The 26,130-nt window shown below is 38.6% G+C and overlaps 1 protein-coding gene across 4 annotated transcripts in view; it reads left to right on the forward strand.

The window, feature by feature from the left end:
- The window catches only part of LOC120530374 (M-protein, striated muscle-like), a 151,468-nt gene that overhangs the window by 68,762 nt on the left and 56,576 nt on the right, over positions 1-26,130 (forward strand). For 2 of the 4 annotated variants that reach the window (XM_039754834.1, XM_039754836.1), the window contains exons 16-19: positions 2,435-2,609; positions 14,437-14,558; positions 19,202-19,219; positions 25,670-25,866. In XM_039754834.1, the coding sequence (XP_039610768.1) occupies positions 2,435-2,609; positions 14,437-14,558; positions 19,202-19,219; positions 25,670-25,866 (512 nt within the window). The remainder of the gene's footprint in view (positions 1-2,434; positions 2,610-14,436; positions 14,559-19,201; positions 19,220-25,669; positions 25,867-26,130) is intronic. The other 2 variants (XM_039754835.1, XM_039754837.1) reach the window with 1 other exon arrangement.

Consider the following 26,130-nt stretch of genomic DNA (forward strand, 5'->3'; position numbering starts at 1 on the left):
GAGCAAATGTTATTGATGCAAACTGAAGCTTCTGGGTTAGTATACAGTAATTTAATCCATGCACAAATGTTGGGCCAAACCCAAACTTCTCCAAAATAGTAAAAGGTATTTCCATTCAATCATGTCGAATGCTTTTCTGCATCCAATGATAATAATATTTCTGGGGTGTTTGATTTAGTTGGTGAGTATATTACATTAAACAGGCGTCGAAGATTTGAAGATAAGTGTCGGCCCCTAATAAATCCAGTTTGGTCTTGTGATATTATTGAGGGAGCACTTTCTCCATCCTTCTAGCTATGATTTTAGAGAGTATTTTAACGTCGTTATTCAGAAGTGAAATTGGTCTGTATGATGCACATTGTAATAAGTCCTTATTTTGTTTTGGAAAGACAGTGATTAGTGCTTGGCGAAAGGTTTGTGGAAGAGATTGGTTATCTCTGGCTTCTGTAAATGTTGCTAATAGGAGGGAGCTAGCTGAGCGGAGAATTTCTTGTAAACCTCTGCAGGGTAGCCATCAGGGCCTGCTGCTTTTCCACCTTGGAGTGACTTTATAGCATCCAGTAATTCTGATAATGACAGAGGTTTATCGAGCTCCTCCACACTAATAGCGTCAATTTGTGGTATCTGTAATTTATCCAGAAATGCATTAGATTGTATATTGTCTTCTTTAAACTCAGTAGTATATAGGGATTTATAGTAGTCTCTAAAAGTGCACATTATATTTTTGTGTTCGATGATTTTATCTCCATTCGTGTTAGTAATTACGAGATTGCGTTGCACTTCTTGCTTGTGAATTTGTTGCGCTAAAAGCTTATTAGCTTTCTCTCCATGTTCATAATAATGATGTCTGGATTTGTAAATTAGTTGTTCGGTTTCTTTAGTTGTCAAGAGGTTTAATTCTGAATGTAGAGCCTGCCTCCTCTTATGTAGAGTCTCGCTTGGTAGTCTGGCATGTTCTTCATCTATTTTAGTAATTTCGCTTTTTATCTCTGCTACTTTCTTCGCTTCGGATTTATTTCTGTGGGAAAGATATGAGATAATCTGTCCTCTTAAGAAGGCCTTAAGAGTTTCCCAGAGTATTCCTGCAGAGATCTCAGGGGATGTATTTGTCTCTAGAAAGAATTCAATTTGTTTGGATATAAATTCAGTACAATTCTCGTCAGCTAATAGAAGCGGATTGAGACGCCATCTGCGGGTGAGTGTATGGGGCTTAGTAATTTCAGCTCCAAGATCATCGGAGCATGGTCTGAAATAACAATAGCATCGTATTTACAAGATTTAATCTTAGGCAAGAAGTTATTATCTATAAAGAAGTAATCAATCCTTGAGTAGCAATGATGTACTGGTGAGTAGAAAGAATATGTTCTTGAATTTGGGTTTAAAAACCTCCAGGGATCTGATAAGTTGTGATCAGTTATAAACTTTGTAATTATCTTTGCGGTGTTAGTTGCCGTTCCCCCTGTGGAGGAAGTCTTATCTAAAAGTGGATTTAGAACACAATTAAAGTCCCCAGCCATTATAAGTTTATGAGTGTTCAGATTGGGAATGGATGCAAATAAATTTTGTATAAATTCCTTATCATCAACATTAGGTGCATAAACATTTATCAAAAACTTAGTTCATTCCTGTAGATACTTGAAAAACCTGTAATTGGTATTACTTTTTAATGCATTGTAGTCTTTACAATACTGCCCTCTGGTGATTTAAATTAATATTACTTTTTTCTAAACAAACATTTTTAAGTAGGAAATGAGAAAGAATTGTAATAGAGTTGATAGTCTGAGTTTAAAGTTTTGAAGAATGCACACATTTTTGGCATGGGTAAACATTTTTATCTTATCATAACACATGTCATATTCATCTATGAAATGCATACCTTGTGAACAGCTCAACTGATTATAGTCAAATTTTGATTCTGATGCCTTTCAGAAGATTCCCTTTTACAGAATAAGATTTCCATTTTTTACACACAAATTAAAAGATCTTGAATATTCCAACTGTTTCCAGTCTGTCTTCAGACAGATTTTGATGTCTATGGCAATGTGGTTTTGATTTTTTAAAAAAAAACTTGGCAAATGAAATTGACTGGGATTAAAACACCTAAACACTTTGTGTGAAACATTTTGTAACTCTCCACTGTTTTTGACTAATATAAGAAATCATCAAGTCACCCCTGAGAAGACCCGACACATCCATTTGATGATACCAAATGTAAGATTCATCTTGTACTTAACAGATGTTGCTACAAATAGTAGATGTGATTTAGAAGGATCCTTAAACTGATAATAATGTCAAAAAATTAAGCTTTATGAGCTGAAAAGTTTGATATATATAACGTTACAAAAACATTCAGCTTGAGAATATCAAACATGCTCTGTTTTTTATTAAAATTCAATTTTACCCTGTACTAAAATTTCATCATAATGTTTTGTAGATATTCCCAAGTCTCCGGGAGCTGTTATACCAACACGCAATACAGACACATCTGTGGTTGTTTCCTGGGAGGAATCTAAGAATGCAAAGGAGCTGGTTGGGTATTACATTGAAGCCTCAATTTCTGGTTCAGGAGTCTGGGCACCCTGCAACAACAAGCCAGTTAAAGGCAAGAGGTAGAGTAAAACTGAGAACTAATGAATTTCATTTTCAAGTTTCAAGTTTCAAGAGTATTTATTGTTATTTCATCCATATACAGTAGTACAGCATGCAGTGAAACGAAACAATGTTCCTCCAGGACAATGGTGCTACATAGAATACAGGACAACAAAGAATCCGCGACACATAACATAAAGACACATAATATATAACAAGATGCATTTGAGTCAAATGTGCTAACATGGGCAACACTGCAGAACAGAACACATATATCAGATATCAGATCGGTCCATGAGTGTTCAGGAGTCTAACTGCTTGGGGGAAGAAACTGTTATACATTCTGGTAGTGAGGGCCCGAATGCTTTGGTACCTTTTTCTCAATGGCAGGAGTGTAAACAGTGAGTGTGAAGGGTGTGTTGGGTCATTCACAATGCTGGTGGCTTTGAGGATGCAGCCTGTGATGTAAATGTCTATGATGGAAGGAAGAGAGACACAGATGATCTTCTCAGCTGTCTTCACTATCTGTTGTAGGGCTTTGCGATCCCTGACCGTGCAATTTCCAAACCAGACAGTGATGCAGTTGCTCAGGATGCTCAGAATGTTGTTAGAATAGCTGGTGAATGATGGGCTTTCCTCAGCCTACGTAGGAAGTAGAGCCGCTGCTGGGCTTTCTTGGCTAAGGAGCTGTTGTTGTAGGACCAGGTGAGGTTTTCTGCCAGGTGGACACCCAGGTATTTGGTACTATTGATGACCTCCACAGTTGAGCCGTCAATGTTCACTCTTAGTCTTCCTAAAGTCAACAATCATCTCCTTTGTTTTGTCTACATTCAGAGACAGGTTATTGGCTTTACACCAGTCTGTTAACCACTGCACCTCCTCTCTGTATGCTGACTCATTGCTGTTGCTGATGAGACCCACCACAGTCATGTCATCTGTGAATTGTATGATGTGATTAGAGCTGTTTGTTGCTGCACAGTCATGAGTCAGCAGTGTGAACAATAATGGACTGAGCACACAGCCTTGAAGGGCTCCAGTGCTCAGTGTGGTGTTTCTGGGGATGTTGTTTCCAATCCTTACTGACTGAGGTCTCTCAGTCAGGAAGTCCAGCATCCAGTTACAGAGGGAGGTGTTCAGTCCCAGCAGGCTCAGCTTTTCCGTCAGCTGCTGAGGAATGATTGTGTTGAATGCTGAGTTGAAGTCGATAAACAGCAATCGAACGTATGTGTCTTTATTGTCCAGATCAGCAAGAGCCAGATGGAGAGTGGTGGCTAATGCATCATCTGTTGCATGGTTCCGGTGGTAAGCAAACTGCAGGGGGTCCAGTGATGGGGGCAGCAGGGTTTTCATGTGCCTCATGACAAGCTTCTTGAAGCACTTCATAATGATGGGTGTAAGTGCAATGGGATAGTAGTCATTGAGATTGGACACTTGTGACTTTTTTGGCACGGGAACTAAGGTGGTGGTTTTGAAGCAGGTTGGGACGATGGCGGTGCTCAGGGAGATGTTGAAGATGTCAGTAAAAACGTCTGCCAGCTGGTCTGCACATTCCCCTAGTACTCTGCCAGGAATATTGTCTGGTCGTGCAGCCTTCCGTGGGTTGACTCTTCGTAGAGTATTTCTCACATCGGCCACAGTCAGATTTAATGCCTGGTCGATAGGAGAAGATGTGGTCTTCCTCATCACCACGTTGTTCTTTGCTTCCAACCGTGCATATAAGTTATTCAGCACATCTGGAAGGGAGGTGTCACTGTCACAGGTGAGGTGTTGTCCTCTAATTAATAATAGCCTGGTTGCCTTTCCACATGCTCCGTGCGTCTTTGTCATATGGAAAAAGTCCATGGATTCTCTGTGCATGTGCACGCTTTGCTGCTCTGATGGTGCGGGATAGTTTGGCCCTCGCTGTTCTCAGGGTGATTTCTTCACCTTCCCTGAAGGCAGAATCCCGGGCCCTCAGTAGTACATGCACTTCCTCTGTAATCCACGGTTTCTGGTTGGGGAGTGCAGTGATGTACTTAGAGATAGTAACGTCATCAATGCACTTCTCCTCTAAGTTGATACAGTCGCTGTTGGTTGCAGCCTCTCTAAACATGTCAGTGCACTCAAAACAGTCCTGAAGAGCAGAGATGGCTTCTGCTGGCCAGGTTCCCACCTGCTTCAGAACCGGTTTGGTGCGTCTGACGAGCAGTCTGTATGCTGGAATTAACATGACAGAGATGTTATCTGAGTTTCCAAAGTGGGGGCGGGTCTCCGGCCGGTATGCGGCAGGGATGTTTGTATAAATAAGATCCAGCGTGTTCGTCCCTCTCGTTGCAAAGTCCACAAACTGATGGAATTTAGGGAGCACTGACATGAGATTTGTGTGATTGAAATCTCCAGTGACAATAACCAGTCCATCCGGGTGTGTTTTCTGTATGTCTGTGATGGCGTTGTACAGTTTCCAGAGCGCTTCCTTAGCATTAGCACTGGGAGGTATGTAAACTCCGATTATGTGGATGATGGTGAATTCCCGAGGCAAATAAAAAGGTCTACATTTACAATCACAAACTCCACTAGTGGTGAGCAGTAGCTAGAAACAAGCACAGAGTTACTGCACCATTCCGTGTTGGTGCACCATTTTGTCTAGAACAAAAGATATAAAGTCAATATGTGCTACTTATGTCTCTCTAAAAACTCTCTAAAATTTATATTTTACCTAAAAGGCTCGGAAACAATGTCAAAATGTGCAATTTTTGACTCCCCAAATATCAAAAAATACGTTTTATCTAAAAAGGTCACTTGTTAAAGTTCATGCAGTACTGGCTGTTTGTCAATGAAACTTCAGTCTTCATGTTATGACAAGTGTTCTTGAAAAGGGAAATCAATCAATAATCCTTCTCATTATGTATAATTTTGCCATGCATCACAGACATGAATACAAAATTGTCTGCTAAACCACTTAATCTCTGTGCAGGTCCTGCATGAATGTTACACATTTGCATTCAAACATTCAATAGGTCGAAGTGCAGTGGGAAGTGTGGGTTGCTTTTCGTACTACTGATCTTACTTCTGTTTGCTGAAGATATAATGTGTGAATACATTGCTGTATTTACAGGATTTATAATTCAGCAGCACAGAAGGATGTTGAATGCACAAAACAAATTCAGAATCACTATGTGTGGCATACCTGTTTGAAAATTATTGAACACCACATGGCTTTTACATTTGGATTAATTTTACTACAAATAGCTGCACATTGGCAGTAGTCATTACTTTGAATTAGTATAGTGCATGCATGGAAATGGCAGGTCCAGACAACCTTAAAAACGAGTTTGATCGGTGGAGATTTATATATTCTCATTTTGGGCCGATCAAAGAATAGTCAGAAATATAGACAAGTGTGAAACATGATAGTCCACAATTTGTTTCACCAAAATGATACTATTGCACACATAAATTGAAATCAAAATTTACAACCCCAATTCCAATGAAGTTGGGACGTTGTGTAAAACATAAATAAAAAGAGAATGCAATGATTTGCAAATCCTTTTCAACCTACTGTGTATTCAATGGGTACACTACTGTACAAAGACAAGATATCTAATGTTCAAACTGAATTTGTTGCTTTGCGAATCTTCACTCATTTTGAATTTGATGCCTATAACACATTCCAAAAAAGCTGGGACAGGGCAGCAAAAGACTGGGAAAGCTGAGGAATGTTCAAAAGGAGCATCCCCAAAAGGCTCAGTCGTTCACAAGCAAGGATGGGGCGAGGTTCACCACTTTATGAACAACTGGGTGGGTAAATTAGTCCAGCAGTTTAAGAACAACGTTTCTCAATGTACAATTGCAAGGAATCTAGGGATTTCATCATCTACTGTCCATAATATCATCAAAAGATTCAGAGAATCTGGAGAAATCTCTGCACATAAGCGGCAAGGCCGAATACCAGCAGCTTATGTTATCAGAGCAAAGTTCAAAAGCCAGCATCTGTGATAGTATGGGGGTGTGTTAGTGCCCATGGCATGGGTAACTTGTACATCTGTGAAGGCACCATCAATGCTGAAAAGTTTTGGAGCAACATATGCTGCCATCCAAGCGGCATCTTTTTCAGGGATGTCCCTGCTTATTTCAGCAGGACAATGCGAAGCCACATTCTGCATGTGTTACAACAGCGTGGCTTCGTAGTAAAAAAGTGTGGGTACTAGACTGGCCTGCCTGCAGTCCAGACCTGTCTCCCATTGAAAATGTGTGGCGCATTATAGCAAAATACGACAACGGAGATCCTGGACTGTTAAGCAACTGAAGTTGTACATCAAGCAAGAATGGGAAAGAATTCCACCTACACAGCTTCAACATTTAGTGTCCTCAGTTCCCAAACGCTTATTGAGTGTTGTTAAAAGGAAAGGTGATATAACACAGTGGTAAACATGCCCTTGTCTCAACTTTTTTGGAACGTGTTGCAGACATCAAATTCAAAATGAGTGAAGATTTGCAAAACAACAATAAAGTTTGTCAGTTTGAACATTCGATATCTTGTCTTTGTAGTGTATTCAATTGAATATAGGTTGAAAAGGATTTGCAAATCATTGCATTCTGTTTTTATTTACATTTTACACAAAGTGCCAACTTCATTGGAATTGGGGTTGTATGTCTTTAAAAATCTATATCTAAGCCACCTTTTGTTTTCCTTATTTTTTTTCTTTCAAATTTATTTAGCATTATGCTATCAAAAGTTTTTGTTTTAGAGGATCCAAAATTTGGTCACATGTCTGTGTACACAACCATGATTTGTAGCAGTGGTGCAATGATGTCACACATCATGTACCCACTGGCTCATGTAGCTAGCAACACGATCCTACAAGCAAACGTAACTCTGAAAATGCTAGCAAACCCTAAACTAATGGTGTCTTCATGATACCATGGAAATTATTAATAGATTTAAAAGGTCATGTCAGGTTAGGTGTGGGAGCACAAACTGGTACAGCACATTGCAGCACCCTCCACATGAGGAAACTGCTTGGGATCCGGGTTGGCAACCCACCAGGCAGACACACGGTCCATTCCCCCTTTCGGAGATAACCATCTATCTGCTGCAGCAAGGTGTTACATGGGCGTCCCCTTGGCTTGGTCCAGCTGCTCAGGTCTACAACAATGAGGACCCTGTGAGCCAGATTACCTTTGGGGAATCGCAATACATGGCTTTAGTGCTGTAACTAATGCTCCCTCACAATGCAGGTAATGTGCCTCATTTGGGACTCCATAAGCAACCGCTCTTTCGACACAAAGTCAAACCAGTAGTATCCAGGGATTCTCTGAAGAAAGGCAGCACCGAATGAATTCAGTCTTCAACTCAGGCCATGAGAAAGTATTCATGTCTCGCTACCATATAGCAAAACAGGAAGCACCAGGACTCTATACACTTGGATCTTCATCCTTTTGCAGAGCTATGAGGAGCACCACACACCCCTACCCAGTGAACTCCTCACCCTCCATGGTCTTCCAGTCCATCTACTGACTTCATAGGAAGAGCCACATGAATGTACGTAGTAACATTACGAAGTATGTAATCCCCTTGACAAGGTTGACACTCTCCGTAAACAGACACACTCTTGATGGCTGTGCCCAAGAGGTCATTAAAGGTCTGGATCTTGGTTTTTATCCAGGACACTCACAAGTCCAGACACTCAGACTCCTTGATTAGTCTCTTGAGAGTACTGATCATAGCCTCCATTGATGTTGCGAAGATCACAGCATCATCGGCAAAGTCAACATCAGAACACCAACAGAAGCCTCACAGCTGCTGGACCCCTCAACCCTGCCCAACACCCTGTCCATGTATGCATTCAACAGAGGAGAAGCAATAACTACCCCTGACGAACCCCAGAATCAGAGTTCTACCTCCATTCTGCACAGCACTACAGTATCAGTGTACAGGCCGATATCCAGCAACCTTGGGGGGATCCTGAGAAGCCTCAGGATGTCCCACAGGGCAGCTTGATCAACTGAGTCGAATGCTTTATGAAAATCTACAAAGGCTGCAAAGAAACTCTGCCGATATTCGCATTAGCGCTCCATGAGAATGCTCAGTGCCAGGATGCAGTCAATGGTAGACCTCTTAGGTGTTAACTGGTAGATGTGCAAATGATCACGGATCCTATTGAGGATGACACTAGCAAGGACCTTACTCGGCACAGAGACCACCCCCTTTTAGTTGCTGCAATCCAGGTGATCACTCTTCCTTTTCCAAACAGGGACAACAAGTCCTGCTTTCCAGTCAGTTGGGATGGCACCCAATGATTGCTTGCAACGCAAGAAGGGCAGCTTTACCACCTGCCTGGAGTTTACCCCAGATACCACAGATCCCTGCAGCCTTCCCTACCCTTAGCTGGTTCAATGCAAACATTTAAAACTACAATAAAAAAGTAATAATTTTAAATAAAACAAATTACAACATTCAAAATTAGGTTTTCAAGGATAACAACCAAACCAACAACAGCAGTAACTATTGGGAATGTCCTCTAATGATACTGTAACACTTTGAACTTTGCTCCTCCAACTTATTATTGATGCCTAAAAATAATTTGTGGCTTTGTATGTCAAAGCCTTGCCTTCATTGCTTAATTTATGTGCAAACTATTTCCATAGGTGAAACATTCATACTTCAAGGTTATTTTCTGTGAAATGGTGTTTTAAAGCGTAACAATCCAGGCTCCTGGTTTATTTGAATACCTTCACTAGTGTGCATAGGATTTAAAAATTGCTCAGTTGCACCTTAGCTCTGCTCTTCTTGAACAAATGTTGTTAATGAATTAAACTAATTGATTTACTAGAACTTTAATTAATCATACAACAGTCTGTTGTTCAGTTTAATTTCCTGAAGTGAGTATAAATTTCTACAATTTGTTCAGAAACATTACTTAATGAGCAGTATCAATTGTCTGAAAACATCAAATACACAAAACAGACCAATCGATAAATTGTAACAAATGTGACTTAAATACAACAGTATTGGCTTATCAGCAAATAGAAAGAAATAAAAAGATCGATCTGCATATAAAAACACATAAGGTTGATGTTAACATGATGTTGTGGAGTGTCAGTGCTACTGTCTCACATTGTCAGAGTCTCAGATTTGAATCTTGGCTCAGATGCTGAGTTTAAAGTATTTGCTTATAGGACTTTACTTTGGGCGGCACGGTGGCGCAGTGGGTAGCGCTGCTGCCTCGCAGTTAGGAGACCTGGGTCCTCCCTGCCAGGAGTTTGCATGTTCTCCCTGTGTCTGTGTGGGTTTCCTCCAGGTACTTTGGTTTCCTCCCACAGTCCAAAGACATGCAGGTTAGGTCCCTAATGTGTGTGCTTTGTGTGTGTGTGCTCCCTGCACTGGGCTGGCGCCCTGCCCGTGTTTGTTTCCTGCCTTGTGCCCTGTGTTGGCTGGGATTGACTCCAGCGGACCCCCGTGACCCTCCGGTTAGGATATAGCAGGTTGGATAATGGATGGATGGAAAGTTTATCTTACAGTCAAAAGACAAGAACGAACCCTAAAGGGTGAACACTCCATCAAATGACACACTCACACAGATACACTAAGCCCACTTGTTCCAGGCTAATTTAATATTGTCAATTATCCTATGCTGCATGTCTTTGAGATTTGGGAGAAAAACAAGAACAAAGTATGTGGGGAAAAAACGAATGCAGACAGGAAGAAAATGTGCAACTTCCATAATGTGCAACTTCCATAATGTGCTGCCCATAGGTAAACATAAAGATTATAAATTAATGATTAGAGAATTTAACACTATGAATGTCTCTGTTTCAGTTCTGTTAGATGCAACTATATAATTACTTTGTCTTTATTCAACCTAAACTTGTTCAAAACCCATTTCTGAATTAATAGCTCGTGTAAAGCTGGATATACAGTGGTGTGAAAAACAATTTGCCCCCTTCCTGATTTCTTATTCTTTTGCCTGTTTGTCACACAAAATGTTTCTGATCATCAAACACATTTAACCATTAGTCAAATATAACACAATTAAACACAAAATGCAGTTTTTAAATGATGGTTTTTATTATTTAGGGAGAAAAAAATCCAAACCTACATGGCCCTGTGTGAAAAAGTAATTGCCCCCTTGTTAAAAAATAACCTAACTGTGGTGTATCACACCTGAGTTCAATTTCCGTAGCCACCCCAGGCCTGATTACTGCCACACCTGTTTCAATCAAGAACTCACTTAAATAGGAGCTGCCTGACACAGAGAAGTAGACCAAAAGCACCTCAAAAGCTAGACATCATGCCAAGATCCAAAGAAATTCAGGAACAAATGAGAACAGAAGTAATTGAGATCTATCAGTCTGGTAAAGGTTATAAAGCCATTTCTAAAGCTTTGGGACACCAGCGAACCACAGTGCGAGCCATTATCCACAAATGGCAAAAACATGGAACAGTGGTGAACCTTCCCAGGAGAGGCCGGCCGACCAAAATTACCCCAAGAGCGCAGAATCGACTCATCCGAGAGGTCACAAAAGACCCCAGGACAACGTCTAAAGAACTGCAGGCCTCACTTGCCTCAATTAAGGTCAGTGTTCACGACTCCACCATAAGAAAGAGACTGGGCAAAAACGGCCTGCATGGCAGATTTCCAAGACGGAACCAATGTTAAGCAAAAAGAACATTAGGGCTCATCTCAATTTTGCTAAGAAACATCTCAATGATTGCCAAGACATTTGGGAAAATACCTTGTGGACTGATGAGACAAAAGTTGAACTTTTTGGAAGGCAAATGTCCCGTTACATCTGGCGTAAATGGAACACAGCATTTCAGAAAAAGAACATCATACCAACAGTAAAATATGGTGGTGGTAGTGTGATGGTCTGGGGTTGTTTTGCTGCTTCAGGACCTGGAAGGCTTGCTGTGATAGATGGAACCATGAATTCTACTGTCTACCAAAAAATCCTGAAGGAGAATGTCCGGCCATCTGTTCGTCAACTCAAGCTGAAGCGATCTTGGGTGCTGCAACAGGACAATGACCCAAAACACACCAGCAAATCCACCTCTGAATGGCTGAAGAAAAACAAAATGAAGACTTTGGAGTGGCCTAGTCAAAGTCCTGACCTGAATCCAATTGAGATGCTATGGCATGACCTTAAAAAGGCGGTTTATGCTAGAAAACCCTCAAATAAAGCTGAATTACAACAATTCTGTAAAAGACTCACTGCAAGTTATCGCAAATGTTTGATTGCAGTTATTGCTGCTAAGGGTGGCCCAACCAGTTATTAGGTTCAGGGGGCAATTACTTTTTCACACAGGTCATGTAGGTTTGGAATTTTTTTCTCCCTAAATAATAAAAACCATCATTTAAAAACTGCATTTTGTGTTTACTTGTGTTATATTCGACTAATGGTTAACTGTGTTTGATGATCAGAAACATTTTGTGTGACAAACATGCAAAGGAATAAGAAATCAGGAAGGGGGCAAATAGTTTTTCACACCACTGTATAGTATGCGTGTTAATAATAATTCCAGTCTTTAAAACTCACTCAGCCTAAGTTATCTACTCTGTTTGCAAGAAAATACCTTTACAGTGGGCAAAATGTGGAGTATGTTACACATGAGGCGTATTAAAGGCATCAGACTCTGATGTCTGACCCCTGGAATATTATAGGATAGGAAATCTGAGCCCCCAGAATATCCATACCCCAGACCAGATCATCTCTCTTGAGTAAATGAACAACATTTCACTTTTTGTGGTGTTCCCACAGTTTAGGTTTGGCTATGTATTTTTGAGTAATGGACTTTATGTGGCAGTATTACCATATTAGATCATGTACTGCAAAGACATGAAAATCAGCAGCATTTAGGAACTTTGCACAAGTTTACCTCTTCCTGTGCCTCACATTTTATGTTAATGTATTTATTCTGGCTCATGGTGGATCAACAAATAAAAGATATTATCCTTTTTCATTTAGCCCTTCACTTTTGAAAACAAGCACAACGTATACACTGTAACAAAGGCGATATATCAGCGCCGACCCAACACAGACTGACACCGGAGGCATGTGAATAATAAACACAAAAGATTTATTTTCTTCAGCTGGGGGCCACATCTTCCCTGTGTTCCTCAGCCCTAACACAGTCCCAAAACACAAAGCGAACACACACAAAAAACAAACACCAGATCTTCCTCCACACCTCTCAGCAGCTTTGTCCTCCTCCTCCTCCCGACTCTGGCTCCCGGAGTGGTGGCTGCCGGCTCCTTTTATAGCTCACCCGGAAGTGCTTCAGGTGCCTGACCACCTGCCTCTGATTGCACCACTGGGTGTGGCTCAACTACGGCCCAGATGGGCCCAGGAGCCCTTGCAGTGCCCTCTGGTGGCCACCCTGGATCGCAATAGGGCTGTGGAGAACTCCATCTCCCATGGAGCCCTGTGGGTATCTGAGGCACCACAGTCACCCAGGGGGGCTGCCAACAAGTGGTCTGGGGGAGGTACTGAGCAGCCCATGCCTGCTCTCCCAGAACATATACAGAAGGGGCGTCCCGGCCGTCAGCCACAACACACATCTACTTTATTTGTTTAACTCAATTGTTTTTATTTCCTTCATTTTGTCAGGTTCAATGCCTATACTGTAAACTGTTAAAACTGACGTTTTTTCATTTAAAAAAGTAAAAAGCTAAGACTTAAAAAATGAATATTTATCACTCACCGGGTTCTAGTTTTTGCTATCTTATCTTCAGAACTTGGAAGCATCTGGCACTCCCTTATTTACAAATACAAAATGTCTTAATTTTATTCTTAAAACTAAACCTGCCTACCACCCCTTTAATCACCCTACATTTAAAGCAGGGTAAAGAACCATCAGACTTTGCTAGAGACCATCTGATTTCATTGATAAACTCTGATGTGAAGTTACTTTTACTGATCCATCTTCTGTCAGTCATCCACATGTTAATCCACAGCAGACAGCATCAGATGGCTTCTGCACATAACAGATGTGGTCTTAACACTGTCCCATCCATGGGCTCTGCTGAAAAAACACTTTTAGAACCTATGCTGGAGCTTCCTCTGGCAAGTTTTAAGCTTTGTGGGATTTGAAGAGAGATTTGTCAAAATGATTAAAATGCTATGTTCCGCTTCCATGGAATTCACTATTACAAACTTCTGAGATCATCAGAGGTGCCAGGCTGGCATGCGTTCTTTCCCACTGCTTTTTACAAATGGTAGACATACTGTTATATGGCATTCTGTCTAGCCATACTTCAATAAAAGCTACACTCAGTATATTAAGCAGTGTGGAAATTATCTTGCTCTGGACAGGTTCTCTCTAGAATTGTATTTTACTCAGTTGTTCATTATTTGCGTGGTCAATCCTGTTATCATGGAAATCTGTAACTGCTTGAATAGATTAAGCTAACAGCTTGCTTTTAAAAGAATCTGGGTGGCTTTCATTTCTTAATGATGAACTTCACTGTACTACTGAAAATTCTCAACACTCTTAAACTTATTACATCTCTCTATGTACAATTCTGTCACTGGGCTATACAAATAGCATTTTAGTCTTCATATTCTTTTACATTTGCCTCAAGTTAATCAACTCCATGTTGTAACTGTTTTTTTTTTGAGACTTGTATTATAATTGAAATTGTGTTGTTGCTTTTTTCTCTTTTACTGCACATATTTATTCATTTACTTGACAAATCTGCTATATTCTAACGAAATGTGTTCCTTATTTCAAGCAAAAACTGTGTTGTCTAATATTATTTTAACTGATCACACAAGTATCATGCTAATAATTTTGGAGAATGGTATATTATCAAATGGAATTTACAGTGGAAAAAGGAAGTACTAAATCAAATGCCTCTCTGTAAACAGATTTATTTGCCACGGGCTTTTAACTGGACAGACGTATGTGTTTCGGGTGCGGGCTGTTAACGCAGCAGGGCTCAGTGATTTCTCTCAAGAATCAGAGGCTATTGAAGTCAAGGCAGCTCTTGGTAAGCTCACACATCTTCTGCATCTTTTCTGAATTATCTTACAATATGTATCACATTGTAGATTAATAAAATGTGTGTGTAAATTAAACCGTTTATTATAACCAAGATGTTTGCATTTTTCTGTCCCATCAATGTTTTTCTTTCCACCAACAATCTTTCATGGGTCATGCTATAACTGTTCACATTGTACTTCACTGCAGTAACAGAGTCAAGTCTCTTCACTCTCTCCACCATGATAGATCAATAGTAGCCTTTTCTTGGTTTGGCCCACTCTTCCCCAGCAGAGGAGATTTTCTGCAAGTCTGACAACCTCTCTGTCCCTGTACCCTTGGGCAATGATGCACCCACATACCCTACCTAATCTAAGTAAGGTATCCCCCAGCAACCCTGCCATGAACCTTTCTGTTCCCATTGTTCTCATATAACTTCTTTCCATGCCTGGAATTACTAACACATGTTTGTAGTCATTTGTCTTTTGTATTAGGCATGTGCCACACTCATTTTGTAAACAACATTCTTTTTGTGGAAATGCAGCATGTCTATCACTTTTTAATACTGAAATGCAATACAGTTGTGATATACAGCAGGAGGTGTGTGATCACATGCTTTAGACATTTCTTCTTTTTTTCTTTTCTGGCTTAAAGAAATCAACCCGCCTATTTTTGCATAATGGGTTTGGCAGAAGTATAACACAGGATATATCCAACTAATCAGTTAACAGACATGTCACAAAGGAAAATAAGTCTTTTAGAAAGGGATGGCTCAGGTCCATGAGACCTTTAACTACAGAAGTGGTGATTTCTCTTCATCTCTATAGCACTGAATTACTTTACACGTGTTTTTCAGTTCTATCACATATGATTCTGTACTCTTTAAAAACCTATATATACATACATTAAAGTTTTTCCTATATATATATAGGGTGAGAGAGAGAGAAAGAGAGTGAGAGAGGGAGAAAGTAACTTTATTTATTTTTCTATTTTACTGATTTTATTAAAATCACACAACATTCCATACACATAAATCAATTTTTACAAAAACAGGATCGAAAACAAATCAACCCCCCCCTGAGAAAGAGAGCATGGCCAGCAGAGTAAAACTTAAAGCTAGTAAATAGAGAAATAGTAAATAGATAAGTAATAATAATATTAATAGATACTATTTAATATTTAGGTAATAGATATTAATAGATAAATAGTAAATAGATAAGTAAATAGATTAATTAATAAGTGAATAAAGATAAATGGGAGAAAAAGGGAGAAAATCTGCTTTCTCAGAGCTTTAAGAGCTTATTGTAAAATGTTACTGATTAGATCCTGCCAGGTTTTAAAAAAGTTCTGCTCAGATCCTCTAAGTGCAAATTAGATTTTTTCCAATTTTTTGGTAAATACATTAAACTAATATAATAACAAATGAATTATTGTGTTTACAGATACTATGAGTAGCTAAATATTTGTCATATTCAAACAATTACGAAATATTATTTGATGCTGACTACACCCAGTTGACTTGTGTAAATTTCCTGTTTATTATGTATTGTGAATGTTGAAATACGTTTCTAGTTAGACAAACCAATATCACTTTGCTTAATCCTTTCAGCAGTGTTTCCTGTCTTATTGTTAAGATTGTTTTTAAATGTTTCATACATGTTAGAAAATCTTTTGAAATATCTTGAAGTACATTGTAAGATGTCTCAAAAAAGTAACTCATTTCAAGACATTTCAAATAAATTTAATTTCAGACATCTCAAAAGTGAGACACTTTGAAAACATCTTAAATGCATTGTAAGATATGTTTACTGCTTTTAGGAAAACTCTCAGCATAACTTTTGTTCAGAACTTTTTAGAGATTGGCTAGTAGTTTTTATAGGTACCACCTTAATGTTGATGGCAATGACACACTGGCTAGGTACCGTATGAGGGCGGGTGGCAGCACAACACATACTGTAAGTGCCCTGCTGATATAAAAATTTGAGGCATTCATTGACTCACATTTCAACGAAGCCAAAACCCAGGATAGTTCTCACTGTAGCAACTAAAAGAAAGAAACAAAAGATTTTGTAAGTTTGGTGATAAGTTTGATTAGACTTTGGACTGAGAATTGTGACTTAACATTTTAGTAGTAGTAAAAGCATCCAATACTGTAGAATTTCAAGTGATAATCCCTTGGACACATTTTTTCAACAATTAACATTGTATCTGCCACTCAGATATTTTCTAATCTCATTTAAAAAATCCATAATGACTTTCCATCAATTTCAGCTATCTCAATAACTTTCTTTCTGTTGTAAGATATTTTATACATATTTCCTATTTATTGTTAGTTACATTTAACTGTAAAAATAAAGGTAACATGCAGGTATATTGCCTTAAAAACAAGTATAAAATATCAGGAAAATGCTTCAGTGAATATTTGCATAGACTCTGTAATTGTCTACAACAGTACTGGTGGGATGAAGGTCCGTTGGAACAAAACAGAATACATGTGTGTAAATGAGAGGGGGGGTCAGTGGAATGGTGAGGATGCCAGGAGTAGAGTTGGCAAAGGTGGATGAGTTTAAAAAGAGGTGAAGAAGAGAGTGCAGGCAGGGTGGGATGGGTGGAGAAGAGTGTCAGGAGTGATTTGTGACAGACGGATATCAGCAAGTGTAAAAGGGAAGGTCTACAGGATGGTAGTGAGACCAGCTATGTTATATGGGTTGGAGACGGTGGCACTGACCAGAAAGCAGGAGACAGAGCTGGAGGTGGCAGAGTTAAAGATGCTAAGATTTGCACTGGGCATGACGATGATGAATAGGATTAGAAATGAATACATTAGAGGGTCAGCTCAAGTTGGACGGTTGGGAGACAAAGTCAGAGAGGCGAGATTGTGTTGGTTTGGACATGTACAGAGGAGAGATGCTGAGTATATTGGGAGAACGATGCTAAGGATAGAGCTGCCAAGAAAGAGGAAAAGAGGAAGGCCTAAGCAAAGGTTTATGGATGTGGTGAGAGAGGACATGCAGATGATGGGTGTAACAGAACAAGATGTAGAGGACAGAAAGATGTGGAAGAAGATGATCCGCTGTGGCGACCCGTAACGGGAGCAGCTGAAAGAAGAAGAACAAGTACTGGTGGGATGTGACGCCGTCCAACTATGAGACACACCACAATTTTATGTTTTGATCAATGCTGTGGAAGCACACATCCACTCCAATATCTCTCAGAATTGCTAAGTTGGGTAATGAACAGGTGACAAGTATGACCATGGTATAGATTTTCATCATTGTCAGGTCACTTGTTGAAAGCTAGTTCTCTATAAGGAATTTTGTCTTCCTAGAACATTGCTCTACGCTCAGGATAGAAACCCTACACAACAGGATGAATCTTCTCACTCAGACAGGTTTTTACATTCATGTACTTAGATCCTCTAAAGAAATCAACTGACCTATAGAATGCCATGGTGCATCCACACTATAAATGATTAAATATTCAGGTGTGTATATTTATTTTGATGTGTGCCATTCATTTACGTGTGTACTTTCTAAGAGAAAGGTGAGGTTTTCCACAGCTCTCAGTACAACACTGTACTTACACCTGCATGAGTCTGATAGATGGAGCTACAGAGATTAGTAAGTGCTTGAAGCATCATCTATTATTTCGTAATAATATACCTTTAGCAACACTGCAAGCAAGTGACCAAGAAAGATACCTGATAAAACATACCTATTGTTCACAATGAATACGTATGTCTATTGAGCTAGCAATAGGAGCCTTTGTATGAGCTACTATTCCATGAATTAAACAAATATTGAATCACAGGTGTGAATAGAGCTTTGTCAGAAAATTTCTTTGTGTAAACTTCACATGAATGCTGTCCTTACTCTTAAAATTAGTGGTCTTTCCTCAGTACTGTGACATGTTCTCAAAGGGAGAACCACTTTACATATTGTTTGGCAAACTTCACAGAGAATAATCAGCATTTACTTTTGCAGCTAAATTTGACCGCTTGTTTTTGTCACCAAGTGATGTAAAACTTTAAAACAGTGGTTCTCAATCTGTGAGGCGGGCCCCCCAAGGGGGGTGCGAAGATGTGAAAAAAAGAAAACAAGAATCAAAAAGATGATAAAAACATCTGTTGAAACCAAAACAAATTAACTTAAACTACATTCTGATACTAGAACAATAAATATAGAGTTAGATAAATGTCGATAAAAGTTAAGTAGGTATAATAAAATATGCATCTACATTTCAAAAAAATGTTTGGGGGGGGGAGAGATTAAAACTGTTATGAAAACTCTAAATAAATACTTAAAGGTTGAGAAACGCTGCTTTCAAATGATATTAAAATGACAGACTACATCCACACATCCTGTTTTTAGAATGACACAACCCTTGCAAATTTAAAATCTTAAAATTAACAAAGGCTACATAAGTCTGCCCAAAAAAAGTTTATCACAACTGTAATGCTGTGGTGACTTAAACTTACAATCTTCTCTTCATTTTTTCTCTTTCGAAAAATATGAAGAATTAAATGTAGTATTTAAAACTGCTTTAATGTTATTATCTTGTTTTTGTTTCTGTTTTGCTGTTGTTGTTGTTACTGTTATTTCATATCAGATGCCTACCTGATTAAAATGCTCTCCTGTTCTCTGCTAACTCTAGGGGGAGGCATTCCTCATGGTGTGTGTCCTGAAACAAGTGGTAAAACTGGTGGACTAACAATGCACATGCCACACTGGGCAGGCAAGCATGAGGCCTCTCAGTCTGCTCCCTCCACTTTGCTAGAGCGCGATGATCAGGTTAACAGGCACGCACCTTCCAGTAGCTCTGAATCTTTAGCCACAAGGCCTAACATTTATAAGGGCCAAGAGGGAACAAGCAAAAGCCCCTCAGTGGCCTCTGTTCCTGCTCAAAACGATGATGTTGGGCAGCCATGTAAGTTCCAGCTAGAACGTGACAATGTGCAGGAAAAATCACAGCAACGGAGAGATTCAGGTGAGATTTATAAACTATTTGGTAAAACCATCTGCTGAGCTTGGGTACTTATAATGGTGTCTTCATTTCACTTTGAAAACAATTGTTGCTGGAAGAAATATTGTCAGTTTTCTTACTGCGTTTGTGAGTTTCCAAAATAAAGTTCTGTTTCTCACTATTTCTACTGTAAACGTCTTTTAAATGCACGTAATAGAAGACCCCATAATCGTACATTGTATGATGAAGTCAACGGGTTAAAAAAATTAAAGAACATGCAAAAAAAAAGACATATTTGTGTTTTTAATTTTTCCAATTTAACATATTATTAGTAGATAACATGATTTTGAGGTGCAGCAGATGGTGCTGCTGTTTCACAGATCCATCAATATGGGTTTGAATCATGAGCTTGGTCTTTCTCTGTGTGGAGTTAGCCCGTTCTCCCCATTACTGCACATACTACACATGCCTCCACATACTGTGATTTTAATCTGGCATCTTTAAAGACATGCAGGCAAAGTTAATTAGCGATTCCACATTGACTTTAGAGTAAGTGAGTGTGGGCTGCATATGATTGCCCTGCAATTAATTGGCACCCCCTCTACTGAGCTGTTTCCTTCCTTGGCTCCAGTACTGTCTGGATAACCACAGTTAAAGTTTTGAAAACTAGTTTTTTATGCTGAAAACATTTTCCTATTACCTCATAAAAAATTACTGCATTAGATTTAATTTGTTTATTTACCACTTCAGTATAGGGTCTATTCTTGTACTTGAATCTGCTGGTATAGTCTCCTGTTCCCAGTGATACTGGACTGGACTACACAGATTCAAAACAAAGAACTGATAGGTGGCTGCTTTTTGTTCTCTGTCTCTCAGGCACACATTCACCATTCATGCCCACAAAAAAGGGGTGTTCATAGCCCAGCCCCTCAGCACTGCACTTTCTGCAAAGCATGGCAGGGAGCCCACAGCGTGGCGGGTGTGCACGTAGAGACAAGATGGCAGAATGACAAGCACAATATAATCATATACAACTAATTTTTTATTAACAAATTTTGTGATCTAAACAAGCAGTTAATGTAGGCAGGCAAAGAATTGCACAAAGCAGCAGAACAAGAACAAGTAAATGTAAGGTAAAATCCAAAAGGGAGACAATGGTCAAAAATCACAGGAATCAAAACAAATAGATTGACAGAGGCAGACTGAACCATGCATTAGCAAATAGCATCTATCAGGCTCCTTCTTTAATTTTTCTTGTCTTTCCCATCAGGTGACTGTTGCCTCAGTGATGCTGCATGGTAACAAACAGACATTGTCAGGAGAGACGAAGGGTATATTACAGGCAATGGGAGTTTCTTGGGGCAGAGCCCTAGGCAAATCCTGATACTCCTGTAATGTCTACAACAAATGGGCTATAGGAAATAAAGTTTGTTTAACAGTTTTTTCCTAAATTATTCTGCCTCTGGAAAACAAAACAGTTACCTTTTTGTACTAACACCAAAGCTGCTTGAATTTGTGCATTCCAGTAATTTAAATGTAGTCTTATTTTAAACATAGATTATTTAAAGGCAATCCTCACAAATGACCCTCTATGTCAGTCAATAAATCATTTTGTATATCAACTTTAATGATGGGTATAATCACAAACCATTTTGTAAAGTAATTAAAAAGCAATGAAGGATAAATTAAATATTGCATTAAACCTTCTGAACATTATATAAGTAGACTGACACAGCACTTATAGTTAATGAAAAAGTACATCAAATAGGCAGAGTTGTGGTTTAAATTTAGATATTTAATTATTGCCAGGTCAAAGATACACTTTTCATTTTAAGTTAAACTGTTATGTCACTTCTATAGGTTTTTATTTTTTCTATAATGTCAGGGTCAAGACTACTGAATATAACAGACATTGCAAATTACTCTTTACTGGCTAGAAGTCTCACAGGTCTAATAAAATAACAATCTACTGTAAAGAAAACTAAATGAAATATCAATCACCATCTTAAAAGTGACTCTTGAGGCACAAGCAAATATATTACATAGAGTGGTCCTCAGTAATATTTTGAAAAACACACTGACAAATCAGAACATACAAAAATAAATCAAAATCCACATATAAAGCAAACTGAAAAGCACAAAAACATAATGAAATATGAAAAGGCAAATTGAAAGATGCAACAACATATGAAAAAAAGATATCAATAAAAATTTGAAACATTCAAAAACAAAATGTAAAATGCAATTAAATTAAAAAAAAAACACAAAAGAACTGAAGAACCCAAAAAACAAAACCAAATTAAAAATGCAAAAACTAACTGAACAACATTAACAAAAACAAAATACAAATATAGGTGCACAGGGACAATTTGCGATAGCTAGTTAATCTAACTGTGGGGGGCTGGCGCCCTGCCCAGGGTTTCTTTCCTGTGTTGGCTGGGATTGGCTCCAGCATACCCCCGTGACACTGTAGTTGGGACATAGCGGGATGAATAATGGATGGAGGGATGGATGGATAGTTAATCTAACCTACACACCTTTAAGAAACTCCATGACTGGGTGTGGGATTCTAACTTAGAAATGTGGGTCTGTGAAACAGCAGCACTACCCACAGCATCACCATGCTGCCCTGAATCACATGTGTTCCTATCAATTCAGATGTTATAGATAATGAAATTAGTTTCACTTGCTAGGACCCCAAATAAATTATGGCATAATGGAAACACAGGAAAAAGTATTTTGCTTAAAGACACCCAGGTCTTCTCCTTGCCAGAAGTATGAAATTCTTGGCCTGAAGCAGATCTTCAGCATCTGGATTTTGGTGCAGTGCTGTCCATCGGAACTGAACTAAACAAGTACTTTGACTTCTTCTAAAAGGATGACTCTCATTTGAAGTCCTGTTATTAACGTGTCTTAATGGTTTTGTCTGCCAACTTAGGTGTGTTAACAATAGGCGATTAAAGATCTGTTCTGTACTGGATCTTTAATTGAATCTGTCCAAAATGTAAAGATACCTTTTATGTACTATGCATGATCACGTTTTTTGTCTTGCAGGTACTAAGTTTGTGACTGTCAAATGTCTTTTTTGCATGTGATATTTCAATAATAAAGTACTGGCGTTCCAGGTGGGAAAGAAGTAGACATTTTAAATGTATTTTATTGAGAAATTTAGTCTTTAAGGCTCTTGCTTCTAGGCAATATAGACTGGGTGTAAGAAGCATCGTGTAAATGAGACTGAAGGAAATGTTGTGAACTGTACTTTGAGGTAAGTACTGGTGAAGAAAACTGTGCATTGAGTAGAGGAAGCAGATCATTATTAAATCCAAAAGTAATGCATGAGACTCACTTTAGAGAATGCACTTTATTTTTTAATGTGGAACATTTGGATTTCAATTGCAAATGCTAAGTACAGATAATCTGCCATTCCTAGTGTAAACTAATCAACCCAATCTCACATAACTAAAAGGAATTTCTTTAGGCTGAATCATAGAGTTAACATATCTAAGCTGCTACTATAGGTAAGTGCAATATTTCCAAAGGCATACACCAAAAAAGTGGACCTGATTACTGATTAGTGCCATTAATAATATAGAGGTTGGGAGCATTCACTAATAGCACATTACCACACAACGAACCACCAGGATTGAGACCCGAGTGCAGTGGGTGACACCTCAGCACCACATTGGGACAGTGTGAGGTTTTTTTACAGTGGATGGAGTGCCAGGAGTGAATGAAACTTATCAAATCACAGAGGGTGGTGAAAAACAGTGAATGATATGTTGTGGCTTTTTCACACACATTTTAATTTAAGCCAATTTGAGAGCTCCTCATACTTTGAATTAAATAAGGCTTTAGTAATGCAGACACAACCTACAACTGCAGTCTCATTCACATATTCATTCTTTAAGTTTATTTAGCCTTGTTCCTTTCTCCTATGCGACATCAATTTGTTGTTTTTATTTTTGCCTTTTGGATGTTGTATCCTATACATTTTTGCACTCCCCCCAATACTTATGACGAGATGATGCCCAAGTCAGTCAGTTAGTTTTTGACTCCTTTGAATATTTTGCTGTATAAAAGGCATGCAGAATGGGGGCAAAATCACAAATCTTACATACCCCCTCAAATAGCTAGGGGTGCCCTGCATGCAGAACATCACATTTTTGTTTATTTATTTTATGTGCACTGCATTACTGCATAAACAAATATGTGTGTATCTATTGGTAATTGCCCATTACCAGCAAGTGCATACTGTGAGGCTGTAATGAAGTATTAGCCTGTAGTACTCCTCTGTTAGCCTTTGTACATTCTGTAATGCACCATGTTACTTTATACTCAGATATTTTCTTTTTTTAAATCAGTTTATTTTTATCAGTTATCTCACACTCTTTATCTTTTTGTAACCACTTGTAGGGCCCTTGTTTTTATTATTGGACCCCAAGATAACTGAAAACAGCTACAAAAGACTAGTTTCTTCATAAAGGCTCCAGATCCCCATGATCTTAGCTGGACTAAATAGGCATAGAGAATAAATGTATGGGGCTCCTTCATATTGCTCTTTATGATTAGAGGTCCGCATACTGTAGATACACTGACCTAAGAAAACCTACAGTACAAGATAGATAATTTATATAGTAATCAGGTCCATATTTGCAGACAGCACAGCCGTAATGTATTCTTCCAAACTTGATAAACTGTTGGGTTTTTCTTCCTGCAAAAGAATCAAAGTAAAATGTAGGGACAAAGCTCTAAAGTGAAAGACGATTATAAAATCAACAGATCAACAACTCGGTACCCCAAAAAGGACATGAACCAGAGCAGGGAATATTTCAATAGAAATCTATATGTGAAAAAAATAAACAAAAGTATAGGCTAAATGACAAAAATACAAGTTGTAGGAAACAACAGTAAAAATTGAAAAACAGATTACAACAAAACCCAAAGAATTAAAGGTACAAATATAAACAAAGAAACTCCTTATTCCACACTATAATATTTAAAAGAAACACTAAAGCCTTGTATGAGGTAACTTTAATGAATTCTACACAACTGGTGCACAGTACAGTATAAATTCAATTCAGAATATAGGAAGGACAGTCAAGATTAGCTGAAAATTTCTGGAAGAGAAAGCTCAAATACAAAGAATCCTCACCAGGTGCACCATGTAAAATGCATCCAAAATGTAATATAAAGGTCAGTCGCTGCATGTTTTGGGAAAATGCCTGCTTCATTAAATCATTCAGATCTTGAAATAATTTTGCTCTTTTGGTTTGTTTCTTTTTAATACATACATGTTTGTATAAAATACCCCACGCTCTAGATGGTGACACATGGGTAACATGCTCTGATCTGCATCTGAAATGTTGCAAAACCGGCATCACCTTCTGGAAGTTAAAGGCCTGCAAAAGAGATCAACCTTGTTTTGACTCTCTGCCCTGCTTGGTGGCATGTACTCTTAAGGAACTGCCCTCCAGTAGGGGCGGCCAGTGCCAGTTCACATGTTTTACTTGCGCACCTGTGGTGACTCTCAAAATATTATAGGTGAAGACAGCAACACAGAATGAGGAGGTTAGTCATTCAGCAGACACTTACAGTAGGTGACTTTTGTTTCTTTAGCTTTACATCAGACTTAGTTATTGAATGTCTCAAGAATAGCAAAACATCCTTTTTTAAATATTTAAACTTCCATTATTTTGGGGTTTACGGTTTCACTTGTAGATTTTGTTTACATAACCCTATTTGTTTCTCCTTTCTCAATTTAAAGGCTTTGTGTGATTTACATAATACATCTGCAGAAGAAATTACTTGAAAAAAATACTGGCTGCATCATATAAGTGTGTAAATATTAAAATACAGTAAGTAGAGCTACATCTACATGACTAAAACCAAACATAGTCTATGAAATAGCAATCGAAAAATTTACATGTAGCTGTATGAATATATGGTGCCTCTACACAAAGCACAGTTCTTTGAAATGGCAGTGATTAATGCACTGATGTCACGCTATAGATACACAGCTTTTGCTCCAAATGCATCACGTAAATGGTGACACATTTCCAGCTTTTCAAATAAATATTGCTAATGTGAACAGTGTACAATACATGGCTTCAAAACACTGCAGAGGTTTTCTTTATTGACTTTATTTATTCACTGAAACAGCTTCCCCTGCTCCACCTTATGGAATCACAGTGTTAGAAAGTGTTCGGGATTCGATGGTTCTTGGATGGAAACAGCCCAAATTTCATGGGGGATCTGAAATTACTGGTTATTTCGTGGACTATCGGGAATTGGTTGATGGAGTTCCAGGAAAGTGGAAGGAAGGAAACATCAAGGCTATCAGTGACAGGGCCTACAGGGTATGTTTATTTAATCTGTTTTTCTAAAACTAAAATCAAATCTCAAACAGTTGATATTATTGTGGAATCTGAATATAAAACATTTTTATTCCAATTTCTTCTAGGGCATATGCAATTACAGAAGCACTCATGCTATTTATTTTATATTTTAATTACACATTCATTTATGAAGATAACATACACTGACCAGCAAAACCATCCAGGCCCTTGACCAATTCTCTAAATTTACTAAATAACAAAATCTACACCTATTTACCAGAGTTT

The sequence above is a fragment of the Polypterus senegalus genome, chromosome 5, assembly GCF_016835505.1.
Source record: "Polypterus senegalus isolate Bchr_013 chromosome 5, ASM1683550v1, whole genome shotgun sequence".
NCBI lineage: Eukaryota > Metazoa > Chordata > Cladistia > Polypteriformes > Polypteridae > Polypterus > Polypterus senegalus.